The following is a 21526-nucleotide window of genomic DNA, read 5'->3' as shown; positions in this document are numbered from 1 at the left end:
TGACCAAACTACCCCTATGTTTTTCCATATGGCCTTTTCTCTCCTCTTCTTCCTCTTCCTCATACCATCATCATCTCCAATCCTACTCATCCATCACCCAAATCCAACATCACCAATGCTGCAACCCTAACTTGTGATGTTCCCATTTTTCGCCATTTTTCATTTTTCCAGAATTTTTGTCATTGTAAGGGCATTTTTGTCTTTTACCGTTTTGCGTACCGGACACTGCGGAGTGTGCCAGTTGTGTTTGATAGTTGGTTGGGGTATTTTATTGAGTTCAGGACTCTTTGAAATGTAAGGGTGGTCATTGGCATTTTCAGTTTTTCGAGCCGGACGGTCCCGTATGGGACCCGCTACCAGAATTATTTTATACGGGGTTTTAATTGGGTCCATTTGCATCATATTTATTTTATTTAATGTGTTATATAAGGTTGTGAAATTATTTAATTATGTACATATATATGTGGTGTAAAATGAAAATAAAAGAAAAAGAAAAAATAAAAGAAAAGTATTGGGATCCACATCTATGTTAAAGATAGACCAAGAGGCATTTTAAGCCTCATTTCCATTCTTCACTTTCTCTCTCCCACTGGTATCTCTCTTTTCCTCTCAAACTTCATTTTTCTTTTCTTTTTCCTTCAATGCTTTGATCCTTGATATCTCCCTCAATACTTGGTATTTTTTAATGCCGTTTGCGGCAAATTGAAGATCACGGCGAGATCTATGAGTTGATTGGAGCAATTTCTAGTTTGGTGTATTCTTTGATTTTCGAGATTTAGGGCACTAATTTGGGGGTTTTGCATAATCTTGAGGTAGGGGTCTATAACCCACACAATCTTGCACCTTCGTGAGTTAATTTTACTTAATTAGTGTCCTAGCATGTTAATTTGTGTTGATTTTACTCTAAAGTGATTTAATTGTGTATATGAAGTATATGATTTTGTGTGTAGTTAATATTGTGCAAATTAACATGCTTAATTTGAATTGATTGCCTTGAAAATGAAATTTATTGTTGTAGATGAAATCTATGATTATGTGTATTAATTAAATTGTATGAATAGCATGCCTAAATGTAAATTTCCATGCGATGATGTTTACTATCTTGCTAGAAATGACTATATGGAAGCATGTTAAATTATGTAGTAGAAATTTCTTTATTTCCATGGAAATGGCAAAGTATGTGACATGCATTCATAGCATTGGACATGAAAATGGGCAAAGTTATTTCAATCGGAAAAAGAAATGGGTTTTTGGGAAGAAATTTAATTAAATGGTTTTGAGAAAACTCGGTCGTTGCGGAGTCACCAAAGGACCGGTGTGCTAATGTAATCTAGAGAGAATGAGGGGAAACACCTTAGTGTGGTTAAGCTATCTGGGCCCCAAATGACGCCACGAAGGTACCAAGGGTCAGGGTCAGTAGCCAATCTTTCTCTCGTATCGCTGCGGAGACACCAACAGACGGGTTATATTAACAGTTTGTGAAGTGATGGATGATTTTAAAAATGGGGAATAACATACATGGCATTACATTTCATGGCACGACATTGTATGTTTTGAACTTGAAACTGATGTTGTACTTTTCCCGACATAGCATGATCCCGTTCCATATTATTCTATTCGTTGTTTGGATTTAGGGGGTCACAAGAGGTGTGTCCTAGATACTACATACTGAGCAATTCGCTCACCCCTTCATATTTAACATTTTTCAAGACTCGGGGAGAAAGTAGTGGATGCCTACTTATCACAAGGCCAAGGAGGACTAGAAGTCCAATTTTGTCACCTTTTGTATATTCACCATTCTTTTATAACGTCTCAACTCTTAGTGGGGTGTATACATTTAGTAAACCAAGACCATACATTGTAACTATAAACTTTATGGCAATTTGATGCAAATTAAGACTATGTAATTATTTAATGATGAATGGGAAATGAAATTTATTTTGTTCAATCAATGACGCCTATCAATTATATAAGGTTGTATCCTGATGCTGTGAATTCAGAATTAGATTGCAAAATAGGTCCAGTGTAGGTTTGGGTTTTATTGAACACAGTCAGAGGCCATTCTAGTGAGTTCAGGGTTCAGGGGCCTAGTTTCGGCCGGCTGACCCTCACCATCAGTCGACCGAAACCCTAGGTTCCCCTTTGACTTGTACATTTGACCACCTTTGTAAAGTTGTGCCTTTGGAGTATTTTAGACCCTGGATTGACTTGTGTGTCAAGTATTGACGTAGGAAAAGATGGTGTTGTCTTTAGTTGACCTTGGGTTCAGATAAGGACCCGGTTAACGATTCGAACCCCCGGGTTCGGGTCGTTACATAACTCTCTTCTTATTTCCCGGTACTGTTTTATTGTCGGCGATGAGTAGTTCCGGCCAAATTACAAACGGTATTAATGTCAAGAATCATCCTTCGCCTTCTTGAGTTAAAAAATTAGGGGGTTTAATGGAGAGATGTGGAGGAGAAAATTGGGCCAAGTTGATGATGAAGATGAAGACGGCGGTCAATTGAAGATGAAGATGGAGCAACGCGGCAAGATGAAGAAACCAATCCACAACAGCCACCAAAAACAGCACCATCGTGCTCCATCATCTTAGGTTACTTCACTGTCGCCAATTCGTTGGTCTCGCCGAACCCATAGACCGTCGTCAGTCTCTACCATCCCGTGCTCGCCGTCGATCGAGCACAATCTTTCTTGTTCTTCGTCGGTGGTTTCTTCAGAGCTCTATGTCGCTTCATCCGTGGTCACCACCAAGTTTAAGCATTGGCAGACAAGTGAACCCGCTTCACCACTGAACAGACCACTCATCGTAGTTCATCATCCTTTTCTTATTTGGCATTCATCAGACAGTTGTTCCTTGCATCACCGTTTCACCGTGCGCCTTACTCGCCGCTTGCTCGTTGGGAAAGACAGACCCATTTCCTTGCCAGTAAATTCTTTCCTAGTCAACGTCAATCATCTTTGCGTGTAACTAAGTTTCAATTTATCCCCGGAAGTTCCCGGCGATCCTGTCCTTGGTGGCCTTGCCTCGGTGGTGGGAGTGATGGAGGAGGAAGGGGTTTCGACGGTGGAGGAATTAGCAGACTTGATTGTGACAATGATGATGGTGGTGACGGGACACCGCAGGAAAGAGAAGAGAGAGAGATGACAGGGTTGCAGCAGAGAGAGACTGAAGAAAAGGATAGTGAGCAAGTCAACAATTAACACATATTTGTTGGGTTTTTTTTTTTTTTTGGGTGAATAGTAGTCGTTCAAAATACCATTTTCATATATATATATATATATATATATATATATATATAGAGAGAGAGAGAGAGCGAGAGATAGGGGGGTTTTGTCATTTAAAATTATATTTATTTTGTATTAAATATTTGAGGGTAAAAGGGTTAATTTGCATGTGTCAAATGGCAAAAAGTAAATTGTGATGTAAGTGAAAGTTAAAATCAAAATCTTCATCTAGCTGAAATATGACCTAACTTCAGGGGGTCTGAGTGTAATTTATCCTAAAAAAAAATAAAAATAAAAATAAAAATTTAAAAGTAAACCTAGGTTGACAATTTCATATTAGATTCGGATTGGTATAACTTAAGGAAAACACAAATTTTAAACCTAAGTCTATCTAAGACTTTAAAATTTCTGAAAAAGTCTACAAAAATTAAGGTTAATTTAGATTGAGCAACCCAAATTACAACAAGAAATTTCAATCATATCATATTAAACAAGTAACTAAGAAAAATAAACTTAATAAACATTACCTTTTAACCCAGAAAAGAATAGATATACTCTTTTTCAAAATTTGTGCAAAGTGAGTATCTCGTACTTCAACAAGTTTTAACATTATGATGGTATAAACTTTTGCTATTGCATGAAGCTACAATGCAATGATACAAATAATAAGCTTAGAAAATTAGAGAAAATGAGAAATATCATGTAAGGCCATGTATACAAATGCTGATGAGGCCCTCAGAATAAATTTTCGGGCCGTCCATTAGTGAAGGCCCAAGAAAAAAAAATTTATTTTTTTAAAAAAAAAAAAAAAAGATCCTACCCAACACTTTTTAATTTTTTTCTTTTTTTTTTTTATATTTTTTCTGAAAATTCAATTAACCCAACACTTTTCATTATAACCTTTACCATCACTTTTTATTTTCCACCAAGGTCTTGTGATTAAGTGGTATCTCATCTATCTTTCAAAGTATATGGTGAGGATTTGAATCTTCAAATGAACAAAGTGAGTGTATATGAGTTTCTTGCCAATGACAGAAAAAAAAAAAAAAAAAAATTCAAAATCAATTTTTATTTTCCTTTTCTTTTTCTTTATAGGCAAACCTAAAATGATTGATAACAAATACACCCACATACCCATTTTGCCCCTAAAAAATTATGCAATATAAACAGGGTAAAGGAGGATACCCAGGCTTACATGACACTAGTTTTTATTCTCTCACTTCGTTCCTATCCGATTCTCAATTAAACTACCTAAAAACATGGAGCCTGTTTGGTTCAATTTTATGATAATATATATATATATATATATATATATATATATATATATATTTGGCTCTTAGATAATTGAAATTCTTAAAACTTTATAAAATTTTGTTTGATAATTTTTTCTTGTAGTTATTATTTTTACTATCAATCTTACCCATCAATAAATATTATTCTTTGTTTTTTGTTTTTACCAAGTGTTTCAGCTCCCTAAATGTGGTAGGGCAGGTATAGATTATAAAGATATTGGGTGAGTTGCTTATATGTAAGGTCTATGTTTTTTTTCATTGTCCAGAAACACAATTACATTCTCTCATGGGACTAATACCAGTGGAGGATATTCAATTAGAAAGACCTTTTAACAAAACAATAAAATAAAATAAAAACACAATCACATATAGCCGTGCTCAAAACTTAAACCATCCCCATTCTACTTTGAATTTAATTATAACAATTTTATATTTTATGTAAGTTGAATCAATTTAATTGAACGAAGCATGTATCATCTGTTATCAATATCATATATATAAAAAATGTATTTATTTAGCAAATGTGATTATTTAATTAGTTGATCATTCTATATTATCAGTATACCACGATTAGAATGTTAGAACCCAAAAGGATATCAAAATAATAATAATAATATATAAAATTTTGGCATGACCTTCACAGAAAAAGTCTCTCTACAATCTGTTGAAATATATAAAAATGTAACGGCCTCACTTGGCCTTAAAACTAATCTATCATGTCCCAACACACAATACAAATATTATACCACATTCCAAAGATGATTACATACATATAAAAATGTCCCGTTCCTCCATCTCATCCAAACAAGGAACGCACTTTAATTACATCAAGTTACAGTCCATGAAATATAACTAAAATTTAATAATTCGTAACTTACAACATTATACAAATTAAACTAATGTTTTACAAAATAATTAAGATTACATTTGTTTCTATAACATCCACTACTACAACATTATACAAGCTACACTTAGTCATTACAAGAGAATATGGTTCATGTTTCTACACAAAAGACCACAAAATGATAATCCCGATCCAATCTAGATTTGTGGTGGATTGTCGTCCACTACTTCTTTTTCCAAACCTGAAAAATGTTAAGATAATGGGGTGAACATAAGCTCGGTAGGAAGTGTTTAAGACACACTTCTTATGACCCCATAAATCCACGCAAAGAATAGGTAAAAAGTAGGCGGGATCATACCATAGGAAATGCACATCAGTAATCACAAAGAAGTGTATAAATAAATGTCATCCAATCACAAATACACCAAATATGCTAATGAAATGCAATGTCATGCCAATGTCGCTCTCAATTTTCCAGAATAATTCTTTTTTGTCGTTCCAAACCGTTAATACAATCCGGCCCATAGCATCTCTATGGCGCCACGAGGGAATGATTGGCTCGCTTTCCCGGACCACATGGCACCTCTATGGCGTCGTCTGGGCCTAGGTAACTCAACCACACTAGAGTCTCCCTCTAACTTCCTCTAAACCACACTAACAACACGGACCACTAGGCCCCTCCTAGGCGTCCGGTTTTCGCAACCACTTCTAGAAAAAAAAACACTTTTCCCAAAATAATTTCATTTGTTTTAAAACACTTTTCCCATTTTCTTTCCCAATGGATGCATGAAGAAAAAAATCATAGGACATACAAAATGTTAACACTAAGTATGCTCATTCACCGTAACGAAAATAGTCATGTATATGAACTCAAATAACACATTGAACACATTTATCATTTTGATTACATATAATTACAACAACCACAAACTAGGTAATCAAAAATTAGCATGCTTAGGATCAAATTTAAAGGAAAAAAATTCACAAAGGACCAAAGTCTAAGCAAACTAATAGTTTATCAATAATTAATTAAATATATTATTTATATATACATATAAGAGAGGTTGCACCCTTAGAATTAATAGTCACATATAAAGAGTTATGTCGGTTGATAAAACCACACATTTCTTCAAGTATGAATGAAACGGTCCCAACCCTCACTATATATATGCATAAAAGCCCTGGAGTCCATCATCCGATTTTGCAGACATAGGAGAGGGTTGAAGATTGTTTTCGTTGTAGTTCTCTTAAATAGATTTTCATTCTAAGTTTCATATCGGGTATGTTTTCTTATTAAATTTATGCATTGGATTCATGAGTTTATTTGTATTCAAAATTTCTTACATGTGGTATCAGAGCCAACATGGACTATGATGTATAAATTTGATTTATTTGTTAACACTATATTGTTAATAGTATAGTATAATACTTATATACAATACATGTTTGAGATGGATAAGGATACAGAATATATATATATATATATATATATAATCTTTATTTCATGTATATATATATAATCTGTATTTCATGTATATATATCGTGTTAAAATATGTATATACGTAAATTCCATATGTGTGGAAAGCATATTTAGTATGCTTGTACTATATTACAAACATGTACGTACAAAGTCTTCAAAATTTATGCTAATACTGAAATATGAAATATATAAATCAGTCTCTATACGAGTGTCACCACACAGTTGCTTTAACGTGAATATTTTCCATGCACGGTTAACATGCTGATGGCAACAACATTTTTTTGTTTTGGGGTGTTTATCACAACAACATGAATATTTTCCTACACACGTAGTTATTTATTATTACGTCTCTCTAATTTCTTTACAATGAATGACTCATTCTAAAGAGAATCCTATTTAAAAGTAAATAAATTTAATCACGTTATAGATGTAATGTTACAAATGTAATAAATGTCGCTTCTTTAGGTGTCATACATATCACGTTAGGCATAGCAATTCATGTACCAGTGTTACGTACTGTCAATAATATCAAGAGGACACGAATGTTTATGACAGTTGTAAGTGAAATAGTACCACTCATACAACAATGTACCATGGCATGTTTTAGTTTGGGTCACAAATATTTATTCGATATATATATATATATATGGATGTCATGTCTTTGATTTTTAATCAATAGTCATGTCTTATGAAATTAATAGTCATGGTTTAAACCAATAGTCATGTCTTTTGGATTTCAACCAATAGGCGTGTCTTTTGGGTTTCAACCAATAAGCGTCTCTTTTGGGTTTCAACCAATAGACGTGTCTATGCAGCTGTTGATTATGCGTGTTGCATGCACTTGTATTTGCGGTCTATGCACTAAGAGTAATGCATGTGGTATTCTAGAGGTGTTTTGCTATAGACCCATAGCAGACTCAATTAGAGCGTACACGATTCTATTAGAAATTTCTTACATTATATGACACATAAGATTCTTTATTTTATAACATGCATAAATTTTAAGGGTTGAGATTTGATTTAGTGCTTTAATAATTTTCATAAATATGCCATTTCTATATCTGTTATTTTCACTAGTTGAATGTTTTATATCTTTGATGATATATATGGTATAATCAATGATTAATTTAAAATTTCATAGCATATAAGTTTATGAAATTATACATGTTATTGAAATTATATACAAAATTATGCATGTGCCTTATGTTATAAATTGTTGCATAATATGTATATGTATATGTTTGATTCATTCGGGAAAATTGAATCATATTTTGCAATTTTAAGCACAAGTGTCATTAAGTTTGATTGAGTGTTTAGTTACCAAAGTGGCACACTCGTGAAAATTTTAATGATATTTGTAGTTAGTTGCAAAATTATTATTTTGTTAAATTTAAAGAATTGTGTTGGCGATTAGTAAAGACGAGCAATGATCAAGCCCAAAGGTGGGTCATTAAGTTTGTCTAACTAAGCGGATTGAGGTAATTAGTGTAGAAGACACAATTGATGACTCACTACGCTAATAGGAGTATAAGTTGTTATTGTGTTTTCTATGATTTATTAGCTTCAAAGGTGAAAATTATTTCACCAGTGGGAGACTAACATATGATAATTTTGGCCCAAAGGAAATATTATTATATACTATGTTGATTCCAGTCAGAGTTAATTGTTTTGAGGCATTATTTAATTAACTCTGGAAAGTTTAGTTGACATTCCCATTAATTAAACTATAAATGTATGGCTTTACTTATTCTCAAAGTCAGTGGCAGTAAAATTCATCTTTGTGTTAAATGTAAATGATAGTTGTGACATTATTTTACATATAGATTAAACAATTTATCTCAAATATTTAAGATGAATGTGTTGGTGAAGCCTCTTTATTGGCATTAAGTTTCACCTAAATGAATCTTGTGAAATTCTTGAATTGTCACAAAGAATCTACTAATATAAAGTTCTGAAAGTATTTGACATATAACACTGTAGATGTAGAATTGCACCCATTGTAAAAGGTTGAGAAATTTGGTAATCCAATTACCAAGAAAAAATCTATAGCAGTATTAGATTAAAGACATTTTCTATGCCTTTGGGAACCTAATGTATGCTCAGGTTTTGCATATGGTTAACTATAATATAGCATTTGCTATTGTAAAATTAGGCAGATATCACAGTGATCCTGGTTTGGATCTATAGTGAGTGGTAAAGAAATTTATAAGGTATCTGCAAATGATTAAGAACCATATGTTTTATGATAAGACCGACAAGTTTGGGGTGGAGGAAAAAACTGACTTTGCTGGTTGTCAGGATAGTATACAAATCCACCTTAAGTATTATTTTACTTTTATTATAATTGATGGAAGCGGATTTTATTTTCATATTATAAGGCCACGTTTCATGCATTACAAAATATCAGTTTTGGACTTCAGATCAATAATTCCGTTACAGTTTTGTATTAAAGAAACAACAAGAGTTCAAGTTGGTCTAACATATGACGGTTAATACCTTGTTGCGAAATAGAGGATTTAGAACCAGTTAATGTTTATTAAGTACATTAGTACACAACAAATGATTGTTGATCCCATGACTAAGGGTTTGCCGCTAATGTTACAGTAAGCATGCATATTTCTCTTTGACAAAATTAATTTACTTAGTTAGTGGGAGGTTGTATTTGGCTCAGGTAAAGACAATTTTATTTTGTGATCACAATTATTATCATCATATACTCGATTTTCCATATTAGTGCGCATGTTTATGGAAAATTTATGACTCAAGTGTCTAGTTTTGAGACACGGTGTGTCCTTATTAAGATACAGTAGGACCGATGCATGGAATGAATATTTTATTAAAATATTTTCACATATTGTATATATGTGACTTTGGAGTTGAGTTTATTAATATCAGTGACCATTGGTATCTTATATCATTAATGAAATAATGACACCTTTGATCCCATATTTGTAGACTCGAAGGGACTCCAAAATTGAATTATAGAGGTGCTGTTTGTCAATATATAGATTAATTTCTGGAGTGCACTCATGATCATATTTTTTTATATCTTAAAGTGATTAGAATTAATTATTGTTAGACTAAGTGGGAGAATCTAAGCAAATTAGTAGTCTATCAATAATTAATTAAATATATTGTTTATATATACATATAAGAGAGGTTGCACTCTTAGAATTAATAGTCACATGTAAAGAGTTGTGTCAGTTGATGGAATCACACATCTCTTCACGTATGAATGAAACGGTCCCAACCCTCACTATATATATGTGTAAAAGGCCTTGGAGACCATGATCCGATTTTGCAGACATAGGAGAGGGTTGTAGATTGTTTCCGTTGTAATTCTCTTAAATATATTTTCATACTGAGTTTCATATCGGGTATGTTTTCTTATTAAATTTATGCATTGGATCTATGAGTTTATTTGTATTCAAAAATTTTTATACAAAAAAATTGTAGATTAGAACACCCTTACTTCTTAATTGAAGAAAAGCCCCAAAATCTCCAAATTCAAACCCTAATTTCGAAATCCAAGAGTTGGGCTAAATGGTGCTTGGCTCCTATCAAATCGATGGCCTCGACGAACTCTCGGACTTTGCTTCACAAGGTTCTACCTAATTGACAAAGATGAGAGTGAAATCAAAGCTTGAAGCTTTATAGAAAAGAAAAAGAAAAAAGAAAAGGAGAAGGAGAATGAGCCTGCCGGGGAGAGAGAAAGAAATGAGGCTTGAAATGGCCTATTGGCAACTAAAGGTTGAAATGGTGGGTCCCACCACTAATGAAATATCTACCTCTTTTAAATTTTTCCTCCACAATTTATATATATATATATATATAAAAATCATAAACATTACAAAGAAAGGAAAATATGCATTAGTTTTGAGGGAAAAGTAAAAAGAAGGAAAAAAAAGAATAGTATTAATTGTTTGTCTTGCTTAACTGATTATTAAAAGAAAAGAAATAAAATGATAATAATTATGTTTGGAAAAAGAAAGAAAAAGAAATTATTATAATGATTTTACAACTATACCCCTTTTCATAGAAGGCACAAAGGAATTCATAAACTCCTATTTGTTCAAACCATTAAACAATTAAATTAGACCTAAGTCGACAGTCTCAAATTGGATTCGGGTTGGTCTAAACTCAAAAAATAATAATAATTAGTTTGCGTTAAAAAAAGTTACATACAATCTGAAAGCACTCTCACTTCCTTCAGCAACCTGTCCTCTACAACAGTAGTTTAAAGTTTCCATTTACGAAGGAAATGGGCAGCCATGTTGCCTTCTCTTGCTATCACAAAGTCCAATTTGAATTCCTTGTTAAAATGCAAAAGCTTCTCAACATCTTCCACAACTGCTTTTATAACAATGAGCTACCTTTTAAACCTCTAACAGCCAAAAACACTCAGACTAAGCATCACCTTCCAGAACTATCATTCACAGGGTATAGCAAAAGTTAAACCTTCAGCCACTTTTGCATAATACAGAGCCAGTTGAATCTGTAACCATTATACCCCCGCCCAATTCTCCAGATATTGCACTGAGAATCGCATCGAAGTTGAATTTCACATAGTTAAAGGGACCTTATTAGCAGCAGAATCTCCTCTATTATATTCTCCGTCTGTGCTTAATATTGCCTTCATATATTGATGAAACTGATTCACTGCTTTGCCTACTATCACTGTTTCACTTATCCTTTTGTCCTTAAAGATTACTTTCCATACGTTCTAGCATATAGCTTAAAGGCCAGCAGTTGATCCCTATTTTCCAATTTCTTATATTCATCAATATATTTTACATTTGAGCACCAATACTTCCATGATAAACAGGAGTCCTTAACTGAATCCAGCTGGGCTAATGACCTCCACTGGATTGCTGAACCAGAAAGAAGGTTTGGTTGTCAACGTTTTCCCAAGCTAAGATAAAAAAATAGTCTACTAAGATTTAGGACCATTTTTGTTTATTTACTATTTTTAAAAAAAATCATTTTAAAAAAAAAAAAGTTTTGAGATGACCAATACAGACATGTCTGAAATTAGGTCTTCATTAGAAACTGTCAACTAAATGAATTTTTAAACTATTTTTTATCTGTTATTTTAAATATTCATAAAAAATTAAACCAAACATGCAGCTTGAATCTACTTCCTTTTCAACCTTATTGTTCTTCCTTGGAAGAAAAATTCTTATCGAACGATAATATATCTCTTCTCACTCCGCTCATTGCCCTGTAAGTAATTCACCTGATTCTTTTCATATCAGGTCACAAATCTTAGAGAAATGAAGTTGTTTTTCTCTCCCCCTTTTTTTTTTTTTTTGAAACAAAACTTTGAAAGTTGATGGTGCCTTTTATGCTGCATTTCCTAATATTAAACTTCATGTGATAAAATGAGGTTGTTTGGAAAGATAGGAATTTCTTCCAATTAAAGTCACATATATAAAAATAAATAAAAAATGTCACATTTGAAACTACTTTCTATTCAAATGTATTATTCTACAAGGCTCAGGAACAAGCCAGGAAAAATAAGTTTCAGCTAGACACAAAGTAAATACAAACAATACAACAAAAACTTACATCTTTAATATTTATTTAATAAAACATACTGTTTTTTCCTCACAAAACAAGGACTATTGAATAAGTTTCTATGCGGTAGAAAACTATTTTGTCAGGGTAATAGATTAATCTAATAAAATAAAATCTAGTTTTAATGGGGCAGCGTTTACGGTACTGAAATTGGTTGTCCAAGTCATTACAATTTTCCTGGCAAACTAGAGGATTATATCCTTCTCAATCGCAAGATTCACATCGGAACAAAAATGCAATTTGAGAAAGCAAAAACTTCAAGAGAATGCATCAACTACTATAAATACCAAACTCTCGCAGACATGGAATTGTATCTACTCATAACACCATCACTACTTAGCCATTTCAAGTTTCACTATGGCTTTAACACACAACCAAAAATTTGTCATTGCTACTTTGTTAATTTTGGGGCTGTGGGCTTCTCAAGCAGTGTCGCGTACACTCTATGAAGCATCCATGCTAGAGAAGCACGAGCAATGGATGGCTCTCTATGGACGTGTGTACAAGGACAACGCAGAGAAGGAAAGGCGTTTCAAGATATTCAAGGACAACGTGGAGTTCATAGAATCCTTCAACAATGCCGGGAACAGACCATACAAGCTGGGCATCAATCAGTTTGCTGACCAAACTAATGAAGAATTCCAGGCATCTCGTAATGGTTTCAAGATCAATTCTTCAAATTTAAGGCCATCTAAAGCAACTTCGTTTAGGTATGAAAATGTGACCGCAGTCCCATCTAGCATGGACTGGAGGAAAAAAGGGGCTGTCACACCCGTTAAGGATCAAGGTCAATGTGGTAAGACAATATTCCACCTAATTGTCTAACTTATGTTTTTCACAAACATCCTTAAAATTTTTTCTCATGACTAGTACTATTGTTAATCATTCAACAGGAAGTTGCTGGGCCTTTTCAGCAATAGCTGCTACAGAAGGGATTAATCAGCTCACAACCACTAAGTTGATCTCATTGTCGGAGCAAGAACTGGTGGACTGTGACAAAGGTGTGGATCAAGGCTGCGAAGGTGGTTACATGGAAGATGCCTTCGAATTCATTATAAAAAACAAAGGCATTTCCACTGAAGCAACATACCCATACGATGGAACAGATGGGACTTGCAAGACTAAGGAGGAGACCCCTGCAGCGAAGATCACAGGCTACGAAAAGGTGCCTGCCAACAGTGAGGCGGCACTGCTGAAGGCTGTGGCGAATCAACCAATTTCAGTTTCCATTGATGCTAGTGGAGCAGCCTTCCAGTTTTACTCGTCCGGGGTTTTCACCGGATATTGTGGTACTGAATTAGACCATGGTGTTACTGCAGTTGGGTATGGGACAACTGCTGACGGGACCAAGTATTGGTTAGTCAAGAATTCATGGGGTACTATGTGGGGTGATAAGGGATATATTATGATGGAAAGAGACATTGCTGCTAAGGAAGGCACTTGTGGCATTGCCATGGATTCTTCATATCCTACTGTAGTAAAATGCTAATGATATATGGGTGGGTACCCTCCTCCATCTTAGAAATCCATTGTGGTTTCAGCAAATTCTATTTGCTTAAATATATGTTGTACGTGTTACTTATTTGAAAATGTGTGTGAAGCATTTCCTATGTATATAAATTGTAAAAGCTTATTAATGAAACTTTAAAAGTATATATCTGTTTTTTCTGTAATTACACCCCAAGCTTTTTCCATTCTTGCATGATTGCAAATGCTACAAGTATTAAAACCCGAACACTTAGTAATTTGAATGAAATATTTTTGTCTCAATGAAATTGACGTGCCAAAAGAGTCCTAAAAAGCAAACCTAATGACAAACATGTCTCAAGGCTATAAAAGAGTTCTAAAATCTTGTATAGGTTTTATACTTATCAATCCAAATGACAAACTCTTGGCCAGTATGTCAAAACCCTCAAGCCTATCGAAATAGTCCAAAACAAAGCAATTTTAAGTTAAATACAGTTAATTCTGTGAGTATATTTCAATCATCTTTCTAAAATTTTCAGATAAAATTTCAGTAATCTCACATTGAATTAATTTATTACGATAACGGTTCAAGCCATTAAGTATATAATAAATTCAGCGTTTTGAGTAGCTAAATTTCCTTTGAGTTGAGGTAATAGGTTGCCTGTATCACTCAAAGGCCATAAAGTGTAATGTTTGCTTATATTTTTTGGTTCAGGTTCAAAGGTTGAAAAAATTAGATAAGTTCCAATTTTGCCTCTTAGTTATTAATTACCTGAATGCAATGTTTGGGAGGACTGAATCGGCACCTTGAGTTAAGAATTGGAAGGAATTTAGTTGAAATTTTAAGCTTAATTCCCTCCAATTCTAATCCCAAAGACCTCTATAAATGCAGAGAAAGAAGGTTGGAGTCCATCATCCGATTTCCAGATAGAAAATTAGAGGGTTGAAGGTTGTCTCGTATCAGAATATATATAAAGAACTTTCCCCAAATGTTGATTTTAAATAGATTTTTCATATTCGGGTATCTCTCCTATCAATTTATGCATTTAGAGCACTGAGTTCAATTTGTGTTAAAATTGCTTACGGTGTATGAATTCATTTCTCCATTTTAGTACTAGAAGTTTTATTTTGAAAGACTAATGTAAGAAGATGACAACCAATGAGATTTTATGTTGTCTATGTACCGGTAGAATTATTGTTTTGATAAACTTTCTTGTTGTGTATGGAAGCATCAAGTCAGCACCTTGAGTTAAGAATTGGAAGGAATTTAGTTGAAATTTTAAGCTTAATTCCCTCCAATTCTAATCCCAAAGGGCTGACTTGATGCTTCCATACACAACAAGAAAGTTTATCAAAACAATAATTCTACCGGTACATAGACAACATAAAATCTCATTGGTTGTCATCTTCTTACATTAGTCTTTCAAAATAAAACTTCTAGTACTAAAATGGAGAAATGAATTCATACACCGTAAGCAATTTTAACACAAATTGAACTCAGTGCTCTAAATGCATAAATTGATAGGAGAGATACCCGAATATGAAAAATCTATTTAAAATCAACATTTGGGGAAAGTTCTTTATATATATTCTGATACGAGACAACCTTCAACCCTCTAATTTTCTATCTGGAAATCGGATGATGGACTCCAACCTTCTTTCTCTGCATTTATAGAGGAGGATTGAGACTCTTCCATAAAATGTTAAAAGATCTAGGGTTCATCAATCAACACAACCCTTGATATATTTAATTATTCATTCTAATTAAAGATATTGCGTAATCTTTGACCTAGTCTAATCAAATGATTAATATTAATTTAACTATTGTTAGATTATTATTTTGCTTGCATTTCTATTTGTTCCAATGATAAAAACTATTAAATAAATAAATAAGTATAAATTATACTCAAACCCTTTTAGGTTAGATTTTGTTTTAGTTAGATTAACATTTTAGTTTTAGATTTCACTTATATTTGAATTAGTGGTTTAACATTTCAATTACACCTTAAATGTCAATTTTTGATGGGTCAGAGTATTTTTGAGGTCATTAACTTTTGAGGTGTTAAATGACTATGCTATCTTTTGACCTCCTATTGACTCTTTTTTTGACCAAACTACCCATATGTTTTTCCACATGGCCTTCTCTCTCTCCTCTTCTTCCTTCTCCTCAGACCATCATTATCTCTAATCCTACTAATCCATTACCCAAATCCCACATCACCAACGCTGCAACCCTAACTCTCTTCTGTTTCCCCGGTACTGTTTTATTGTCGGCGATGAGTAGTTCCGGCCAAATTACAGACGGTATTAATGTCGAGAATCATCCTTGGCCTTCTTGGGTTGAAAAATTAGGGGGTTTGATGGAGAGATGTGGAGGAGAATATTGGGGCAAGTTGAAGACGACGGTCAGTTGAAGACGAAGATGGAGCAACTTAGCAAGATGAAGAAACCAGTCCACAACAGCCACCAAAAACAGCACCAACGTGCTCCATCATCTTCGGTTACTTCACCATCGCTAATTCGTTGTTCTCGCTGAACCTATAAACCGCCATCAGTCCCTACCATCCCATGCTCGCCGTCGACCGAGCACAATCCTTCTTGCTCTTCGTCGATGGTTTCTTCAGAGCTCTATGCCGCTTCACCACCGAACAGCCCACTCATCATCGTTCATCATCCTTTTCTCTTTTGGCGTTCATCAGACAGTTGTTCCTTGCACCGTCGTTTCACCGTGCGCCTTACTTGTCGCTTGCTCATTGGGAAAGACAGGCCCATTTCCTTGCCGATAAATTCTTTCTTAGCCGATGTCAATCATCTTTGCTCATAGCTCAGTTTTAGTTTGTCGTTGGAAGTTCCCGGCGATCCTGTCCTTGGTGGGCTCGCCTTGGTGATGGGGGTGATGGAAGAGGAAGAGGTTTTGACGGTAGAGGAATCAGCAGACTTAATTGTGACAATGATGATGGTGGTGACGGGATGCCGCAAGAAAGATAAGAGAGAGAGAGATGACAGGGTTGCAGCAGAGAGAGACTGAAGAAAGGGCAAAAGGGTAGTGAACAAATCAACAATTGACACATATTTGTCAAATTTTTTTTTTTTTTTGGTGAACAGTAGTCGTTCAAAATAGCATTTTCATGTCTATATATATAGGGTTTTTTTTTTGGTCATTTAAAAGTATATATATTTTGTATTAAAAAATTGAGGTTAAAAGGGATAATGTGCATGTTGATGGCAAAAAGTAAATTGTGGTGTAAGTAAAAGTTAAAATCAAAATCTTCGTCTATCTAAAATATGACCTAACCTTAGAGAGTCTGAGTGTAATTTACCCTTTAAAAAAAAAAAATTTAGAACTACACCTAGGTTTACAATTTCATATTAGATTCGAATTGGTATAACTTAAACAAAACACAAATTTAAAGCCTAAGGGCCCGTTTGGTATGCATTGTGTTCCCAGGCATTTTGTTTTAGCTTAGAACAGAACACACAAGTGTTTTGTAATGGGGTGTTGTGAGATAAGAACAAAACATGTTTGGCGACGAAAATTTGCAGTAAAAATTTTGGAACAGGAACATGGTAGAACATGTTTGACAGAGTTCACAATTTTTACTTTCTTTGCAAATAGAATCATGTTCAATAATATTTTATAAAAAATTAGAAATCAAGTTCAGTAATTATGATTTTGATTTTGCAAAAATTGCTCACCACCTATCTATGCAAATATCCTTCTCTGCAATCCTCACTAAAGAACATACCAACAGCAAGAAAAAAAACCAACAAACCGATCAAACATCTATATATAGGTGCGAACCATCTCTGTATCTTTTGTTAGTGAACCAAAAATTGCTTATGGATCTGAATATAGGTGCGAACCAAAATTGGGTCTCCCTCTCTAAAAAAAAAGTTTTATATGGGTTTGATTATAGTGATTACAGAGAGAGATATGAAAGTGAGTGAGTTTTAGAGAGAGAAGACCCAACAAAAAACCCAGAAAACCCAAATTCAAGCAAAGCCCCAAACGATTCCGGTGGTTTGAAATTCGTCGGCATCATCTTGCTTCGTCTAAATAGAGAGAGAGAGAGAACGGTACTGATAGAAAATCCGATGGTGGTGTTTTCCGTTGTCGCTAGTAGGTTGTGTCTTCCATCGTCGCTGGTTGGTGGGATGAGATGATGGGTGATGGTAAGGTGAGAATAGGTGTCGCCGGCAGCCTCTGCTTCTAGTTCATGGTCGGCGGATTGCCACCCGGCCCGTGAGAGGATTTTCAGTCCAATCGCAGAGGCTAGGGTTTGGTTGCCTCCAAATCACCAGAGGTTAGCGCTTTAAAAGAGTGAGTAAGTGCAGAGAAAAATGGGCCAAAATGCTTCTTCCGCTACAGTTGCCGCACAGTGCTAACACATCCAAAAACATCTATTTCATGTTTCAGGTTTTGGGCCCATTTTATGAAATGTTTTGGTACTGTTGGTTATAAAACAAGTGCACACAAACATGAAGTGGACCAAAAAATAGCTATTGTAGCAGGCCTGGAACAGAACAAGACACTACAGAACACATACCAAATAGGCCCTAAGTCTATCCAAGACTTTAAAATTTCTAAAAAAGTCTAAAAATAAAGGTTAAATTTAGATTGAGCAACCCAAATTACAACAACAAATTTTAATCATATTAAACAAGTAACTAAGAGAAATAAATATTACCTTTTAACCCAGCAAAGAATAGATATACTCTTTTTCAAAATTTGTGCAAACTGAGTATCTCGTACTTGAACAATTATTAACTTTATGATGGTATAAACTTTTGCTATTGCATGAAGCTACAATGCAATGATACAAATAATAAGCTTAGAAAATTAGAGAAAATGAGAAATATCATGTAAGGCCATGTACACAAATGCTTATGAGACCCACTAAATAAAGTTTCGGGCCGTCCATAAGTGAAGGCCGGAGAAAAAAAAATTATTATTATTATTATTTTTTTTAAAAAAAAAAAAAAAAGAGATCCAACCCAACACTTTTTTAATATTTTTTTTATATATATATATTTTCTGGAAATTCAATTAGCCCAACACCTTTCATTATAACCTTTACCATCACTTTTTATTTTCCACCAAGGTCTTGTGATTAAGTGATATCTCATCTACCTTTCAAAGTATATAGTGAGGATTTGAGTCTCCAAATGAGTAAAGTGAGTATGTGTATGAGTTTTTTGTCAATGACCAAAAAAAAAAAAAAAAAAAATCAAAATCAATTTTTATTTCCGTTTTCTTTTTCTTTATAGACAAACCTAAAATGATTGATAACAAATACATCCACATACCCATTTTGCCCCTGAAGAATTATGCAATATAAGTGCAACTCCAATGGGCTGCTATTTGGGTTGCTATTTTTAAAATATAGCATCTGGATTTAAAATGGACTCTCCAATGGCATGCCAAATGGGCTGCCAAAATATAACTTTACCAAATGTTGTGCCAAATATAACACAACATATAGCTGGATTTTTCCCTCCACGTAGCTATTGCCAAATCTGCTATTGCTCTCTTCCTTCTCTATTCTCTCTCGCATGGGTTGCCAATTTGGTGTTGAGTTACCAATTTGGTGTTATGCTTTTGAATGTATATATATATATATGTATGTTAGTTGTGCTTGTATATATATATATATATATTAGTGTTCTGTGTATATATATGTATATATTTGTTGTGTGTATATATATATATGTGTGTGTGTAAATATATGTCTGTTGTGCTTATATATATATATGTCAGTATTTTTATTTATTTATTTTTAATAAGGCAAATAAGCTAAATAAAATATAAACACTCACCCAAACAAAAAAAAAAAAAAAATGGTTGTTGAAAATTGAAATTGGGAATGGTAGTTGAAAAATAATTATTGTTGTGTTAAAAAATAGCATTTTGGATGACATGCATCATTGGAGCAGAATTGCTAAAATATAACATTTTGACATTGTAGCTCCTTTCAAAATATAAATTTGACATGCAAAAATGGCATTTTGCATTGGAGATGGTCTAAACAGGGCAGGGGAGGATACCTAACCCAGGCTTACATGACACTAGTTTTTATTCTCTCACTTCGTTCCTATCCTATTCTCAATTAAACTACCAACAACATAAAGACTGCTTGATTCAATTTTATGAAATATATATATATATATATATATATATATATATATATATATATATATATTTAGCTCTTAGATAATTGAAATTCTTAAAACTTTATAAAAATTTGTTTGTGTTATATATGGGGTCCACAAATTGATAATGTCATCAATGAAGATATCCTTGTTTTGACGTATGGAGGAAGATTGCATTATGTGGCTTGTTTGGGAAGCCTTACTTTGAACCTATAAAAGGCCATATGTATCTACTGCTTTGAACATGCTTGAATGGAAGTTTTTTTTCATTTCTCTCTCTGAAAGCTCTTTTCATTTCTCTCACTTAATATTACTATATATATATATATATATATGTATATATACACACACACACACACACACATATATATTTATTACACGTTATCAACACGAGCTCTATCCATCTCAGATTTGAAGGAGAAGCTCTCTCTCCCTCTTTCTATTTCAACTATATATTTATTTTATAATATTAGTTTTGATAGATTGTTGGGTTTGTTTGCTTTATCGAAGAACATTGTATTTCTAACTCCAAAGGGTAAGAAAATTTGAATTATTGATTATTGTTCATAAAATAAATTTGTTCACTTAAATGATATATGTACTCACACTATGGTCAGTTCTACTGCCTTTATTATTTAATGATTTACTAATTATGGTCGATTTTACCACTTTTATTATTTAATAATTTATACCGGTTTTACCGCCTTTATTGTTTAATAATTTATTCATTATGGCTGGTTTTACCACCTTTTGTTATTTAAATAATTCATATTATGTTATTATTTCACTTAATGCCATTTTATTTATTTATATACTATGCTAAATTTGTATTTTTATATTGTTGTCACATCTAGTTATTCTGAAAATGTCAAACTTGACAAAGTTGGAATTCGAGGCCTTGGACATTTCTGGCAAAAATTATTTATCTTGAATTTTGGATGCTCAGATCCATTTAGATGCCATGGGTGCGGAAACACAATTAAAGAAGAGAATGATACATCATTACAAGATAAAGTGAAGGCCATGATTTTCCTTCGGCGTCATATTAGTGAGGAATTAAAAACTAAATACCACACTGAAAGAGATCCACTGTATTTGTAGAAAATTTTGAAAGAAAGATATGATCATCAAAAAAACAGTTATCCTCCCAAAGGCTCGGGCTGATTGGCAGCAACTGCGGTTGCAAGATTTTAAAACTGTAGCTGAATATAACTCTGCCCTATTTTGTGATACCCCTCGGATCCGAGACACGAGTTGATCAGGCCCAGGCCCAAACTCGAGGGAATATCAAACAATTAATATTTTAAAGTGAACATAGAATACAAGATGAATCTAAGAAATAATAGTTTAAGCTGAAAGAAATCTAAAATATAAAATCCTTAAAAATTAAATACTTAAAATCCTAGATAAAAATAATCCAACTCCAAAACCTCCAAAGGTACAACTCGGGAATCCATCATGTGGACCCCTAATAAGAAAACCAAACTGAA

The 21526-nt window shown here is 33.6% G+C and overlaps 1 protein-coding gene across 1 annotated transcript; it reads left to right on the top strand.

Annotated features, from left to right (window-relative positions):
- The first annotated feature begins 12776 nt into the window (after nucleotides 1–12776).
- LOC132279121 (senescence-specific cysteine protease SAG39-like) lies at nucleotides 12777–13908 on the top strand. The gene is made up of 2 exons (XM_059781053.1): nucleotides 12777–13215; nucleotides 13313–13908. The coding sequence occupies exons 1-2, from the start codon at nucleotides 12777–12779 to the stop codon at nucleotides 13906–13908; spliced, it is 1035 nt and encodes a 344-aa protein (XP_059637036.1).
- Nucleotides 13909–21526: the final 7618 nt, after the last annotated feature.

The sequence above is a fragment of the Cornus florida genome, unplaced genomic scaffold (assembly GCF_030987335.1).
Source record: "Cornus florida cultivar Cherokee Brave unplaced genomic scaffold, ASM3098733v1 CherokeeBrave_3.0.0_Hap2_Chr01, whole genome shotgun sequence".
NCBI classification, from domain to species: Eukaryota; Viridiplantae; Streptophyta; class Magnoliopsida; order Cornales; family Cornaceae; genus Cornus; species Cornus florida.
The sequence above is the reverse complement of the archived record's forward strand: the minus strand, read 5'-3'. Positions and strand labels throughout refer to the sequence as shown.